The 14283-nt window shown below is 33.4% G+C and overlaps 1 protein-coding gene and 1 pseudogene across 1 annotated transcript; both read right to left on the minus strand.

Annotated features, from left to right (window-relative positions):
• Positions 1-1711: 1711 nt before the first annotated feature.
• On the minus strand, positions 1712-4436 carry LOC132029242 (profilin-4-like). The gene is made up of 3 exons (XM_059418557.1): positions 4154-4436; positions 3090-3227; positions 1712-2155 (listed from the first exon to the last, which is right to left on the minus strand). The coding sequence occupies exons 1-3, from the start codon at positions 4277-4279 to the stop codon at positions 2021-2023; spliced, it is 399 nt and encodes a 132-aa protein (XP_059274540.1). The 5' UTR covers positions 4280-4436; the 3' UTR covers positions 1712-2020.
• A 724-nt stretch (positions 4437-5160) lies between these two features.
• LOC132031936 (uncharacterized) lies at positions 5161-12489 on the minus strand (annotated as a pseudogene).
• Between the last annotated feature and the right edge of the window lie 1794 nt (positions 12490-14283).

Consider the following 14283-nt stretch of genomic DNA (forward strand, 5'->3'; position numbering starts at 1 on the left):
ATACATAAAATGATTAGTTAGGTAAATGATAAAAGAAATTAGGAAGCATTTTTGCCTAATTAATTAGGTTAATTAGTTTAACACATTTTTAAGTACAATAAGTGTAAAGGCTTTTTGACTTCTAATCCAACGAGCAGTACTCATTGGTTTTTTATTCTTTGTAGCTATTCAATGTTTTTTCTTCATATGTGGATTTCTACCTTAAAATGAGTTAAATTTCCACAAAATGGTATATAGTATTATAGTGTATTTTTCTGAGTGCCCCCCGCCCCCACCCTCCCCCCCCAAAACCCAAAAAATAATGCACAAGTCTTTGATACATTATCATTTGGATTGATTTTTTTTTTTTAAAAAAAAAAAAAACTTATAATGGAACTTTTAAGATTTTGAAGTTGAAAATCATATTTGACTCGAGAATTAATTAATTTGCATGGACGGCGCTTATAAGATTCTCCTGATACTTCTAAGATTTTAAGCATTTATTCTCAGTAGTTTTTAAGCAAAAAACTGTTAGGTACAAAATTATCTAACATTTTAAGCATTTATTCTCAGTAGTTTCGAACCAAAAAAAGTGTTAGGTACAATTTTTTTTGAGGGGGTAAAAGGAGGAGAGTGGGGGGGGGGGAGGGGATCAAAATTATTGACTTTTAGGGTCTTATTGTCAATTACTAGTAGGATAACATATGCCTTATTTGTTTGTAATTCCCCCTAATGTAGTAGTGTTAATGTGAAGTTAAAAAGTCAAATTTGTAATTTCAAATAGTTGATCATGTGTGTATTTGTTCAAGTGGTGGATTATTTGTATAAATTGATTTTTATTGGGGAGGCCTCTGAACATGATTCGGCTTAAGTGTGAACAAAAAAGAGTATTTAAAGTTTAAGTCGAAAAAAGGATTTGGAATTAATAGAAAGGCAAACTCTCAAGAGTTTAAGTTTTATGCATTAACTGTGTAAAAATAATTCATATAATCATGACACTTATTTGGTAATTACAAACACATCTTTTGAAAATTATTAATTGATGATTTGGTAATTACAAAAAGGTACCTAACTTACTATTACATGCATGCTAAAATTCACTAATAGCGTAAGAAATCTCTATTCTCAGTTTATGTAACCTAAGTAGGAGTTTGGACATGCGATTTCATCTCATGATTTCAAGTCATGAGATGAAATCAGCGATTGGAGATGCGATTTCATCTCGTGAAATGAAATCCCAAATCATCCAAATAGGCATTATTTGGGATTCCAAATCAACAACAACAAGTCAACAACATACCCAGTGAAATCCCACAATGTGGGATTTGGGGAGGGTAAAGTGTACGCAGACCTTACCCTATCTCGGAAGATAGGGATGTTATTTCTGAAAGACCCTCGGCGGGATTCCAAATCATGATTTCAAATTTTCTAAATTTAAAATTTGACCCATAAGTTTAAATTTTGTAAAAATAGATCTTTAAGTTGGTATATATATTTACCAATCATGTTTACCAACCATTTATATCAAATATTAAAAGATCTACAAGTTGGTAGTATATTTATAACAATTTACGCTTACCAACCATGTGGGAGGATTATATTAAAGACTAAAGAGTAGTTACACTACAACTCATGTTCGATTTTCCATTCTATTGAACTAAAGTTTGATCAATTAATGTTGTATTTTTTAGAAAAGCCTTCTAATGGCGTATTAATTTTGTTATAAACTATGACTTGATCATTTGGTAAGATTGTATAAGAATTGAAAAAGTTTTGATGATTTTCATAACTTGTGGTTTTTTTTTTGCGTGTTGGACATATCCAAACAAATTAATTAACAGCAATCCTTCTCCTCTATCCGAACGCAGACATGTAATATCTTGCTAAGAAATTGTAGTAGAGTGAAAAAAGAGATTAAAGTAAAAAATTGCAAATCTTAGAACAAATTCCAGGTTCTCAACCAATACAAATCCATCAAAAAAACTTCAAAATCTTAAAACAAATTCCAACTCCTAAACATTTTATAGGTCCAAATTGCATCCTAGAGGTCTTGATCAATGAGATAATCTCCCAATCTCTCAACAATCAAATTGCATTGTCCAGGAGTAACAGGCTCATCATATATACCAAATAACAAAGCTTGATTTGTCTTCTTGATAGTTATTCCTCCTGAACCCTGCCAAATTTTGTGTAAAAAGTTTAGTCCATGAATAAGATTTCTTAATGTACTTCAGGTCAAACAAGACGTAGCATGTTCGATAGAGTCCAATGCGTCTAAATCGGATTATATGCTTGTGGTGTGGAAAAAAAATTGGTACATATATAAGGAAAATCTTAGATTCTGAAACAAGATTGTAGTCCATGATGATCTAGTATAAAAGTTTTCTTTTTGTAATTCATGTTAGACTAGACGTAGCAGGTTCGATAGAATCCATTTCGTCTAACTCGGATTATATGTGTGTGTAGTAAAAAAAACTGACACATACATAAAGAGTTGAAGTCATAGACTCCAAAGTAAATACTCTGAAACAAGGGTTCGTCCATGATGATCTTGATTATAAGAAATTATCTCTATGTAATTCAGGACAGACTAGATGTAGCAGGTTCCACAAAATTTACTACATCTAATTCGGATTGTGTGTGTGCGAAAAAAAATTACACATATATAAAGAGCAGAGTTAAATGACTCTAAATCTTAGATTCTAAAACAATGTTAGTCCATGATGATCTATTACAAGAAGTTCTCTCTATATAATTCAGGTCAGACTACACGCATCGAGTTCGACAGAATTCACTATGTCCAACCGGATTTATGTATGAAAAAATTGACACATATATAAGGACCAGAACTCATTCACTCTAAACCTTATATTCTAAAACAATGTCGGCATGATGACATATAAGAAGTTCTTTTTTATGTAATTCAGGTCAGACTAAACACATCGAGTTCGACAGAATCCACTGCGACTGACAGGATTATATGTGTGTGGAAAAAAATTATACATATACTTAAAAAGCAAAATTCACTGACTTAAAAAGCAAAATTCACTGACTCTAAATCATAGATTCACATTTATCCCAATAAGGGATTAGGGTAGAGTACACAACACCTTTTTTCCACGAATGACAGCACCAGGCTCTCCTTGAATCACCATGTATTTTGTTCCTCCAAGAAATAATCCTGTTGGTGCTAGATGGCCTGGCTGATCAAAATCAGTCAATATAGCCTTCATCTCCTCTGCTTTAAACTACAAAAATATTCAAAGAAGAAAAACTAAGTCAATAGTTAGTCACACTTCTGGCATGTTAACAATCCATAAACTTTTTGTTAACATCTTAAAGACCCAATAAGAAAATAATACTTGATGAAAATTACAACACCATTAATGAAAAAGAGAAATAATGTGGAGTGATCTATTGCAAATAAATAGATAGTGTTCATACTTTTAACGGTTTAAGTTTTAGATGAGACGATTCACATAATTTGACATTGTATTAAAGCGAACGAATATCATCAATAACAATTCATCATATAATTGTATTAAAGCGAACGAATATCATCAATCACAATTCATCAAATATATTTTGATGTGAGAGTGCATTGATAATATGACCTTTTTCTTTCCTACGTTTATGCATCGGTTACATTTCTTTTTAGCGAAGATCATCGGAAACAACTTACTGTATCCTGGGTAGGAGTAAGTCGCGTACATCTTACCTCCCCGGGCTGAAGCAGGATTATCTTTGTATGTATGTTGTTGGTAGAAGCACTTCTATTTTTAATGGAAATGGACTTTACACAACACTAATTTGAATTAGTGGGATCGTGCATAACGAATACCAAATAATTATAAATTGATTGTCCACTCTCTCACCATCTCCTTTCTCAGCCACAAAATTTACATGAGCAAAAAATATTCAGCTTCAAATAGACATGTACGTTAATAATAACAAAAGCAAATCACTAACGATGTGTCGGGATGGATGGAGTACTGCAATCATTAATCAAAGATCTCGAGTTTCAATCTTAATTCTTGGTACGGAGCACTTCTTCTAGATAGATCTTACTCGGCACGAATTTAAATTAATCGAATCAACGAGTTTCGTATAGCAGACAATTAAATCAAAATCATATTGAATGGAAAGAGAAACATATAAGAAAATTGAAATGTACCTTAGGGAAATTGGCACTTTGTGCCCAAACGGAGCCATCGTGGCCAACGATGGCGGCGGCAGTAAGGTGGCCACCACCTTCAACTTCACACATCAAATGGTCATCTACGTACGTTTGCCACGACATTTTTCAACACAAAAATAATCACACACACAATACTATATTCTTTGTCCTTCTGAAGGTTTCCAAGTTTCAGTATTTGGAATGAAAATGGAAGATTTTGTTTTTCACCTTTTTTTGGAAGAGAATTTTGTGGGATTGATTAGGAAATATGCATGATCCACGTACTCTCCATCAAAATTCAAAAAAGAACCAAGATATTCTCTATACCGTTCAATTTTGAGATTCGTTTAATTAGCGGAATTCATGATTAATGTCCGCCTTCATTTCAGGAAACGGACTATTATCTTGGACTTGCCATTTATTTGTATAGATTTTAATAGATGTATCTCTTGGCCATTTATACTGCATGTCCCCGAGTGAATTGTCAATTACTGATCTCATACCTTTGTTAACTGTACAAGAATATGTGGAGCTCAACATATTTAGAAACACTTGAGGATGTTCGTCTGTTGGTATTATTATTACTAGTATTTGATATCGCATTCGTAGCATTATTATACATACCCTATTTATTGCGAGTTGGTCATTGTTAGCACTGATTAAGCTTACGATGTGCTTGATAACCCTCAGCCAAACGAATATCTTACATAAAGTCGGCAAGAAATTATATTAATAAGTAACCATTTTGTCCATTTTCCAATTATTATACCAAATCAATAAATGCAAAAACACATGCTTTATGCTCATATTTTCACTTAGCCATGGTTAAGTGATGTATTCTGCCACTTTAGATTTTAACTACTAAAATTAAATTGATTGATATGAACCGAGTGCGGCTATAGCTTGATAAATCGGATAAAAAGGTGTTCAACACTCAACAATACACACATGAAAAACTGTTTTATGAGGTGCGAATGCCAAAATAAAGCAATGCAGGCTTAAAATGGTCCAACGGGATGGTTCAATTATCAAGAGGTCACAAAATTATATTATCACGAGTTTAAATCTCAATAATTTTCTGACCAAGACCTCTACTCCTTTATTAGACAAGAAGAAAAGAAAAATAGGAGAAGAGGGGCCGCGCTATTGTCATTTCTGCATGCCTTCAACATAGCGCGATGAAACCAAAATGGAAGTGTGAACCATTCTTTTGAGCTTGATGAAAAAAGAACCCCAGCAAATATGCCTCCAACAGCTGCATGGCTACCAAATTTATACAATACCTGGATTTCTCATGTAAAATTTCAAAAAAAAAAAAAAGACGAAATCATCTCGATCGCTTTGCTTTTCATCTGAATGGCCTATACTATATTTATTTACCCTTGTAAGACTTCTAGCTGGAAAATAATGAGAGCAAACAAGCAACACAAACTCATATTTCCTCTGTGCAGAGTATTGCCACTCATCTGCAGTTCATTATAGCAGCATGTTTAGAATATCATCATAAAAGATTTACCATCTCCTTTCTTGCAAAATTACCAAGAAAAAGTGAAGCTGTCAACTATATTTACTATCTTACATTGAAAAAGTAGCAGCTTTCGTTCAATGAAGCAATATGATCTTTCTCCAAACACAATACAAGAACTTCTGTCAGGTTTTGCGTGATTCGTTGTTGGTGCAGCAACCTAAACTCTATATACATATTCTGGTATAAATCACATATTGGACACTAACCACAGATACGCTTCCCGTTTGGTACTTGCTCCTTTATCATTCACCCTCTTAAACAATTCCTTCTCATATCCTATCAGAACATAAACAACATTGAAATCAGCATTATTTGTTGGAATAAAAAAGGGAAAGGAAAAGTAGCACAGTTACATCATTTTAGTTAAGGTCACAATCATTTTATTTAAGGTCACAATTATCAAGTGGAACAATCATACTATAGAAGGATAAGGAATAGTTTTGCCTTTACTGCAGTCAACCCCATCCCAGTCTCCCTGGTCTGATACTATAACGGTTGGGCGGCACATCTAATCTTCTTTTGATCCAGCTGTGAGCAGGGATTTCTTGTGGAATCCTAAAACCTGATTCCTTCATTTCCTCACTGGCCCCAAGGTCTAGAAGCACTGTCTCCCTATGCTTTTTATGCAACATACAAGATCTTATCATTCTTATCAATACAAATAAATGTTACTACTATTTAGAAAAGAACTCGTGAAGTTGAGGCGGTTGAAACAACTGCTTCTTCTGTGGTAGGGGTAAGGTCTGACACACTTTTACCTGACTGCAAAGCACTTGGTGAGGTTACACTGGGTATGTTGTTGTTGCTTGAAGTTGAGGCAGTTGATTCCTCATCATGAAAAATAAATAGAACTCCAGTTACTAGCAGCCAGGGAGGAAAGAAAATCCATGAAAAAAGAAAATCACCTTAACCAAATGAGCCATTGGGTCATCACCCCATCGAGGTCTTTCCTTCTGCATTCAATCAAGTTAAGGATCATCTCTCCAAAGCAAAATGAAGAACAAATCAAAAAAAAAAAAAATTCCAGACCGTGCAACCCTCGAGGATTTGTCAATCAAAAAAAAAAATCCAAAAGCCAGAAGAGTACTAACGAATGTGTATTTCAGGAGCCAGGACACAATTCATTAGATTATACATGAGAATCATTGAAAGGAGTCAAATAAAATAGGCTGGGGCTACCAATAAGTAACATGCCTAACTACCTAGCATCTTTGAAGAAAGAACTTGGTAATGGTGAGAATGCTTAAGTCATGATACTTTCTTGGGGCTACCAACAAGTAGCATTCTAGAACATATTTGAAGAAAGAACACAAGCAAGGTTTTGAATTACTAAAACACATATAAAGAACATATCTGAAAGTGTTTTTACTGATTCCACAATGCATCTTGCTACTGCTCCTAAAGTTACATGTTAGAAAAATGTCAATGAGAAAGTTCAAGAGTTCCAAATAACTCATGTTGATACAAGTTAAAGAAAATCTAGGTAATTATGCCAAGGAACAAGAATAAATTGCCATTGCAGAATCCATAAGCACGTAATCTTAAAGAAACAAATATTTCTATCAGTTCAACATACCTGCTCCGTGCAAATGCCTCGTCGTTCTCACTTTCTAATTCTTGAAGCATAGCCTCGAGCTTTCGCTTTTGAGCCAAACCCTTTCCCCATTCCAGTTTTATTTCCTGATGCACAGACACAATTAATAACTAGAGAAGCATATTTCACAAAGGGTTAAGAAGTCATAGGTAAAATAATTTAGCAGGAAAAAGAAGCAGACTCTGCTATTCACTCTATTACAGGTTAGAGTGAGAAAACATCAAACATGATGAATCGTTATTGTTATTACCCAGTAAAATATCCGACAATTGCAAAATTGATAAGATTCGGATGGGGATAAACATTGAATCAACAACGAAATGCAGAAAATTAAGATAGATAGAAATAAAGGGATGAGAATTGAGGGATAGAAGCAAGACCCAATTAGGATTGAATTTATGGGCAAACTTGGATATATGAAATTCAAACCCTCCCAATTGAATTCAGCCTAAGAGAACCTATACCAGTGTTTTAAAAGGCGGGGGTGAAAGGCAGGGCATTTCACATTTGCCTCGGCGAGGCATAAGCCCCGAGGCGCTGGGCGTAAGCCCATGGGTATTTATTTTTAGTATTTCATAAAATACTATAATTACAAATAAAATTTTTAAATAGGTAAAATTACATAAAAAATAAAAGAAAACTGTAAATAAATGACATATAGTAACATTAGTATTTATATTAGTGAGGATAAATTCAAGTCAAGAAGATATTAGCCATGTGTTTTAAAGAATTACCTAAGATGTTATTGTAAAAACTTTATTTAATAATATGAAGATTTGAGTAGTTTAGTTCAAAGTTTTAATATATTGCTCTTAAAACTTAGATAGTGTTTTTTCTATATATATATATATATATATATATATATATATATATATATATATATATTTCTTTTACAATCTTCAACATTATCTAAGAGAAACTTAAATCATAAAATTCATCGGTTAAATTTTTTGGGGCCTCAAAATTTTGAGGGCCTAAAACAAAAGCTTTACTGGCCTCACCCTTGAGCCACCTCTGCTTATAACTTGTAATTATATATAACATACTTTTACAATTATAAACAATACAATGAAATAAAAGCTATTATGGAATACAAATCAACTCTAACATCTTAACTTTCAAACAACGAAAAAAATCACAATTTCTTAAAACAATATTACTATCATACTATTCATTTTATATCAATAAATTTTATTAGTATTATCATTAAAATGTAATTCCTTCATGAATAAAATTAAAATTACTTTCAAATAGTGAAATAATAAAATATGATAATTTTGATACATAAGACAAAAGACCAACGACAAGTGAAAATGTACAAATCGGCTATGTATTTTTAAAAGAAATATTAAATGATATTCACCCTCACGATATTCTCAAATAGTAAATATGCAATACTACGATTTGTTATTTTAGTTACACTCAATCTTCTTATTTCTATAGATGAAAAACTATTAAGTATCATTCATTTGTTAAAGAATTATGAGGGTCAACGATTTTAATTAAGGAATTTAACATATAATTTGTGTAAGAACTATTAGGCGGGCCATGACCGTTGGGCGTTAAGCATGTTTAGGGTGTAAGCCTCACAGAAACTAAGCCCCGCACGTGAGCCTCAGAGCGTTTTGCCAGTGCCTCGCCTCGAGGCGAGCCCGCCGTGTCTTGAAACTGCCTTTTAAAACACTGACCTATACTATTTGAAATCAAGGCAAGAGAAATTCAATTGATATCCACAAATGAACAACTCTTTATGAAATCAATGGATAATGGGTTCAATAGCCAACAATGGAATCCACCATAATTAACTATCATTAAACATTAATCGCTAAATTAGCACTACACTAATTTTACCAAACAAACTATCACTCATTTTAAAGTATGCATCTCAATTCAACATAATCTTGTCTAATAAAATGACCAAGTATGGTACTTATACTAACAAGCTAAAGAGGACTAGGCTGCTTATTACGAAAATACCCTTATTGACACAAGGGCCTTGTTTGTAGTCTTCTTTAGGGATGATGGCTTGAATTTAGAAAATAGCCTCTTTGCATGGTTAGCCACCATCGTTTCCCTCCTTCTCATCTTCACTCCACGGGACCAAGCAATCATCCATACGGTCATACGCCCTCCTATGAAGCTCCTCAATGGTCTCCAACGCCTCTCCTTGCATCAACATGGCTTGTAACGTGGAGTTCATTGGCTCGGCCTTGGGTGAAGCCATTTGGATCACGTGTGCTCCTCGGGATCATATCAAAAATTTAAGCCCTTTGATTTTTCAGTCCCTAGATTTTGTTAATGAGATAGGCTAGGCACCCCTGGAATTTCTATATTGTACAAGAGATAACTACTGATTGTCTAATCATTAGTGGAACCTGAGATTATGTAGAAAACATAAAAAGAGATACCTTAATTCTTAGAAATCCCAACTCTATACAAATAGAGCTCCAGATAAAAATTTAAAATGTTGACTGTTTTAGTGATGCAAAAGTATTTGAATGAATGTACCTTTTGCTTCTCCTTGTCTTCCTGCTTCTTCCGAGACTTCAAAAACTCTTTCTTTGACATTTGTTGCCCTGAGCTAACACAGTGTTACACCAAATTATAGACACATATAGTTTTTTAGAATGCAAAGATGCATATAGTTAATAAGTAAGAAAATCATATATGCTACTTCTAGCTCACCTGTTAGTTTATCCCGATATATCGGTTCAGCCCCTTTGCCACTGTGCAAAGGGTCCATGTCTTTAAACCTGAAATCACAAATATAGTTAATTTAGATCATACCGAATACACCCTAAGGGAAATTTTGAAAGGCGGGTAAGGGCGAAAAACAGTGGAGACGTTACGTCAGCAGGTCTTCCTTCTTTATCTTAGCAATCTCTTCTTTGATATCTTTGTCAGTAACCAAACCAGTCTAAGTATAAGACAAGAACAAACTTCTGGTTACAACACAAGGATTATATCCTTGGCTTTATTTTCATACATTGGAGAAAATAGTACTATGAAAAAGTTTCAGTAGGTAAAATAATATCGAAAACTTAATTTCTATCCACACTGATTCTCTGTTCAGGTGTGATTCATTAACACATGCCTTACCACCTTGTTTGGGTGGTTGTTACATATCGTCTCATAATGTATCGATTTATATTGTATTGCGTTCATGTGTTGCATTGTATTGTACTATATACAATATTCGGATAGATTGTATAGTTTTCGTCGATACATAATGTCACACGTCAACAATTTGAAGACAAACCTACAGAAAAAAGGGTATGGGGTAGAACTATTATAAGAAGTAGGGTAAAGAATAAAATAGGATTGTTAGATAACAAGTAAAGACAAAATGAGGAGAAAAATTAAGGTAACAATGCGATCACAATAAATCAGCCGTTACATAAAAATATAAAAATGGGACTTTTCGTCGTTATGTAATGATGGATTTAACGATAAAATTTAAGTATCAATCACTTAAACTTACAATACAATAGGTAAAAACCATCGAAACAAGTTGTAAACGTAAATTCTATCCAAATTAATTTTCTGTCAGGTGCTATTGATCGACACACATTTAAGAAATACAGAATTTCCCCTAATTCAAGCAATTTGGAGCTGGTCGGTGGAGATTCGTCAATCAGATAACGGGCCGAAATATTGGGAAATTCGAGTCAATGTGTAGTTGGGTTTATGGGTTTGAAGTTCATTTTTTTGCGCTTGACCAACAAATTTTCGTTATGAGAAGGAGGGACAAAAATGAAAGACCAGCAATTTGAGGGGCAAAAATTAAAGACCAATCCGTATGAAGGGCAACTTTATACGCTGGTCTACGAAATCGGAAATTTCAGGTTTGATCCCCAGTAGAGTCAAGAAAAAAAATTGCCTTGTCCGACATCAATTCTGTAGAAATGAAGTTATCCGACATAATTTGTGTAGTAAATAATTCGCTTGGCATAAGTTTATAGAACTTTGCCTTGTCCAACACAAGTTCTGCCTTATCCGGCATAAGTTATGTAGAAATGAAGTTATGCCGGATAACTTAATTCCTACAGAACTTATACCGGACAAGCCTTGCGAAATTAGATCATAGATAAGGGTAGGTCGAAATTCTTTTTTTATTTTTTTAATGTGAAGAATATTTTCGACCACTTTTTTGTTACTTAAAGTATCGGAGGACAAAAATTAAAGACCACCCTAAGATAGGACATTCGCGCGAATTGCCCGGAAGACCCAATGCGCACTCATCTGAAATGAGCTTTAGGTATCGAAGACTTCTACCTTAACGAATTTGAGTAGGTCCAAATAATATAGAAAACATTTTTGATTTGTGTTATACATGTATCCATTTACCAGTCGTTAAGGAACTCCAACACTATCTTCCGTCTCAAATATGTACCTCCCACTATCGACTTTTCACCGTGACTTTCTTTTTTAGTAACTGATTTTTGTATTACCAGGGAAATATTTACAAGTTCTTTACAGACCAAACCCAAAACTGGCCAAAGGCCCACCTATATCTCCTTCACTACATATCTAAGTAACCTGATCCGCAACCTATCTAGCGAAGCAGTACATTAATTAATCTCCAAGGAAAACAGGCTTAAGGATAAGAATTCAACTTTCTTAACTATCCTGCTATTCTGGCATGTCCTTCTCCTTTAGCATAAATTTCCTGTGCAATCATCCTCAAGACACTTTCACATGTGTTAGCCTTCTGTTGAAAGATCCTCTGATTCCTTTCTATCCATATATGGTATATACAACTAGTGACGAATCCAGAATTTCAAGAGGATGAGTTCACCATTGCTTATAAGATAAGGTATAAAATTTTATAGTGGCATCAACTTGGCGAGCAAAACGTTAAAGGCTGCTTAGAATTTAAAAAAAAAAAAAAAGATGCAGAAGTGCATTTAGTTAGGTTCGATCCGGCAACCTTAAGGGATCAAACCCAACACTTAACCACTGCTCCACTCAGTCTTGCTTGACCATGTGTATTCCTTCAATTAATATTAAATATATTTTAAGGATTATATACATAATATATCGAGTTTAATCAGGTGACCTTGGGTTCACGTGATCCATTTTTTAGACATAAATTCGCCCCTGTATACAGCAGGCCATGCTTATTCTAAATAGTTCAGTTACAACAGCTTTCTCTCTTCCATGTTGTATAGCCCAGGTGAGCTCTTCTGACCAACTCCTGACATCTTCCATGATTTTCTTTTTCTAATATGGTTAATATAGTGCAACCGCGGTAAAGATATGCTTGATCCTTTTAAAATTATTTAGGGGTGTTTCAGTTATTCAAGAGCATGTTTCAAATTATTACAAAGGAAATACATACCAATTAATCTTAAGGGATAAACTTGCCTTTTATTTGTCTATGTGGCTTTAGACATAGCAAATGTCAGAGCCAAGCTGGAAAACCGTTATAGGAAGGGGCAAATATGAGAGGAAATCTGGTGCTCTCACGAATCAATGCAAAAACTTATGGTAAATGTAAAATAAATCTAATACTTCAGGTATAAATTTTAACCTTTTAGATGAATCCTTTCATATTTGTTTTTACTTTTGATGTTGCTATTATTCATCGTTGGTCATGTCATTGTCGATTGCCAGATGAGATCAGCAGATGCATCGATCCATATTTGTGAAATTATGGTGAGTGAATTACTAAAAGGGGAAAAGGGAGATCTAAAATCACTTGTAAATTAAAGTTATCTCGAAGGACTTATAATCTCTTGAGACGCATGCAGATTTAACATAATATAAGGTACAATATAAGAAAAAATCTATATAGACGATACCTAATTAGTTGATAACATGTTTCAGTCATGTTAGAAGTTTTACTTTACGTCCTATAATTTTCGAGGAGTTGTTTAGCTTTTCAGTGATAAATATTATGCTAGTAGAAGATATAAATAATTTATTATAGGTTTTATTTTTATTTTATATAATATTAGTTGGAGATGAGTTTAAATAGAGTAACATGATCAGTGAAAACTCATATAGCCGGCATCAACTTATCCGGAATTGAGGCATGATTATTAGTACAACCGTAGTAGTAGTATTAGACAGTTATATAACTAAATATCAGGTCCATAAGCCAATAGACGGATAAAAATTTTAATTACGAAATTTTTTATGCAATTGGTGTCTAAATTGCCTCCATTATGGTCTTGAGAGCTAATATATAAAATACCTCAAATGAGAATTTTAGAAGTGAAGGAACTTTGATGAAGTAACTATTACTAGTATATCAAATTGCATTAGTTTTAATGTTTTATCAAATTTAAAAAAAGATTATATATTGTCAACCTCATTTCCTACTAGATTATAACACCTTTGTAATGTAAAATGCAATCAATCTACCTAAAAGGGGGTTTGCCAGTATCTGATTTTGACAAAGCAAAAAGTAGAAATATCAATAATGGAATCTTGAGTTGGCATCTCTAATGGCCAGCAAATGGTGAGAAAATGGCATTGTAATGGTCATTATCGACCTTCTTTTTTTTTTCCAAGTCATAGTCGACTTTAGCTTTTTCAAAAGTCGAAGTTGAAATAATGGTAATTTTTTGCCATTATCATTCTTATCTAATTAGCTTTTTTTTTTTTAAACTTCTTACTACGTGGAAAAGAATTAACCTTTTCAAGCGTTACTTCAGCTTCTGAAAAAATGATTATGAGTTGAGGATGATATATTTAAACGTATTAGTATAATATTGTCGAATGATGTGGTGAGAGGAATAAGATCCTTTCATCATTCGTGCTCGATTCTTGAGCATGGAGAAATTCTTGATTAATTAGAGCCCTTCTAATCTCCTAACCTCAAGTGACACAAATTTGAATTAACCGAGATAGTGGATATCAGATAATTATATCCAAAAAAGGTAATAGTTGAACTTTGAACACCTTTGCGCTAAGACTTTAAAGCAAATAAGAAAAAAACAAAAATACACACGCTTCATCATTTTTTTTTAATTTTTTTTTTTTGCAACACATAATAAT

This window comes from Lycium ferocissimum, chromosome 9, assembly GCF_029784015.1.
Source record: "Lycium ferocissimum isolate CSIRO_LF1 chromosome 9, AGI_CSIRO_Lferr_CH_V1, whole genome shotgun sequence".
Lineage (NCBI taxonomy): Eukaryota > Viridiplantae > Streptophyta > Magnoliopsida > Solanales > Solanaceae > Lycium > Lycium ferocissimum.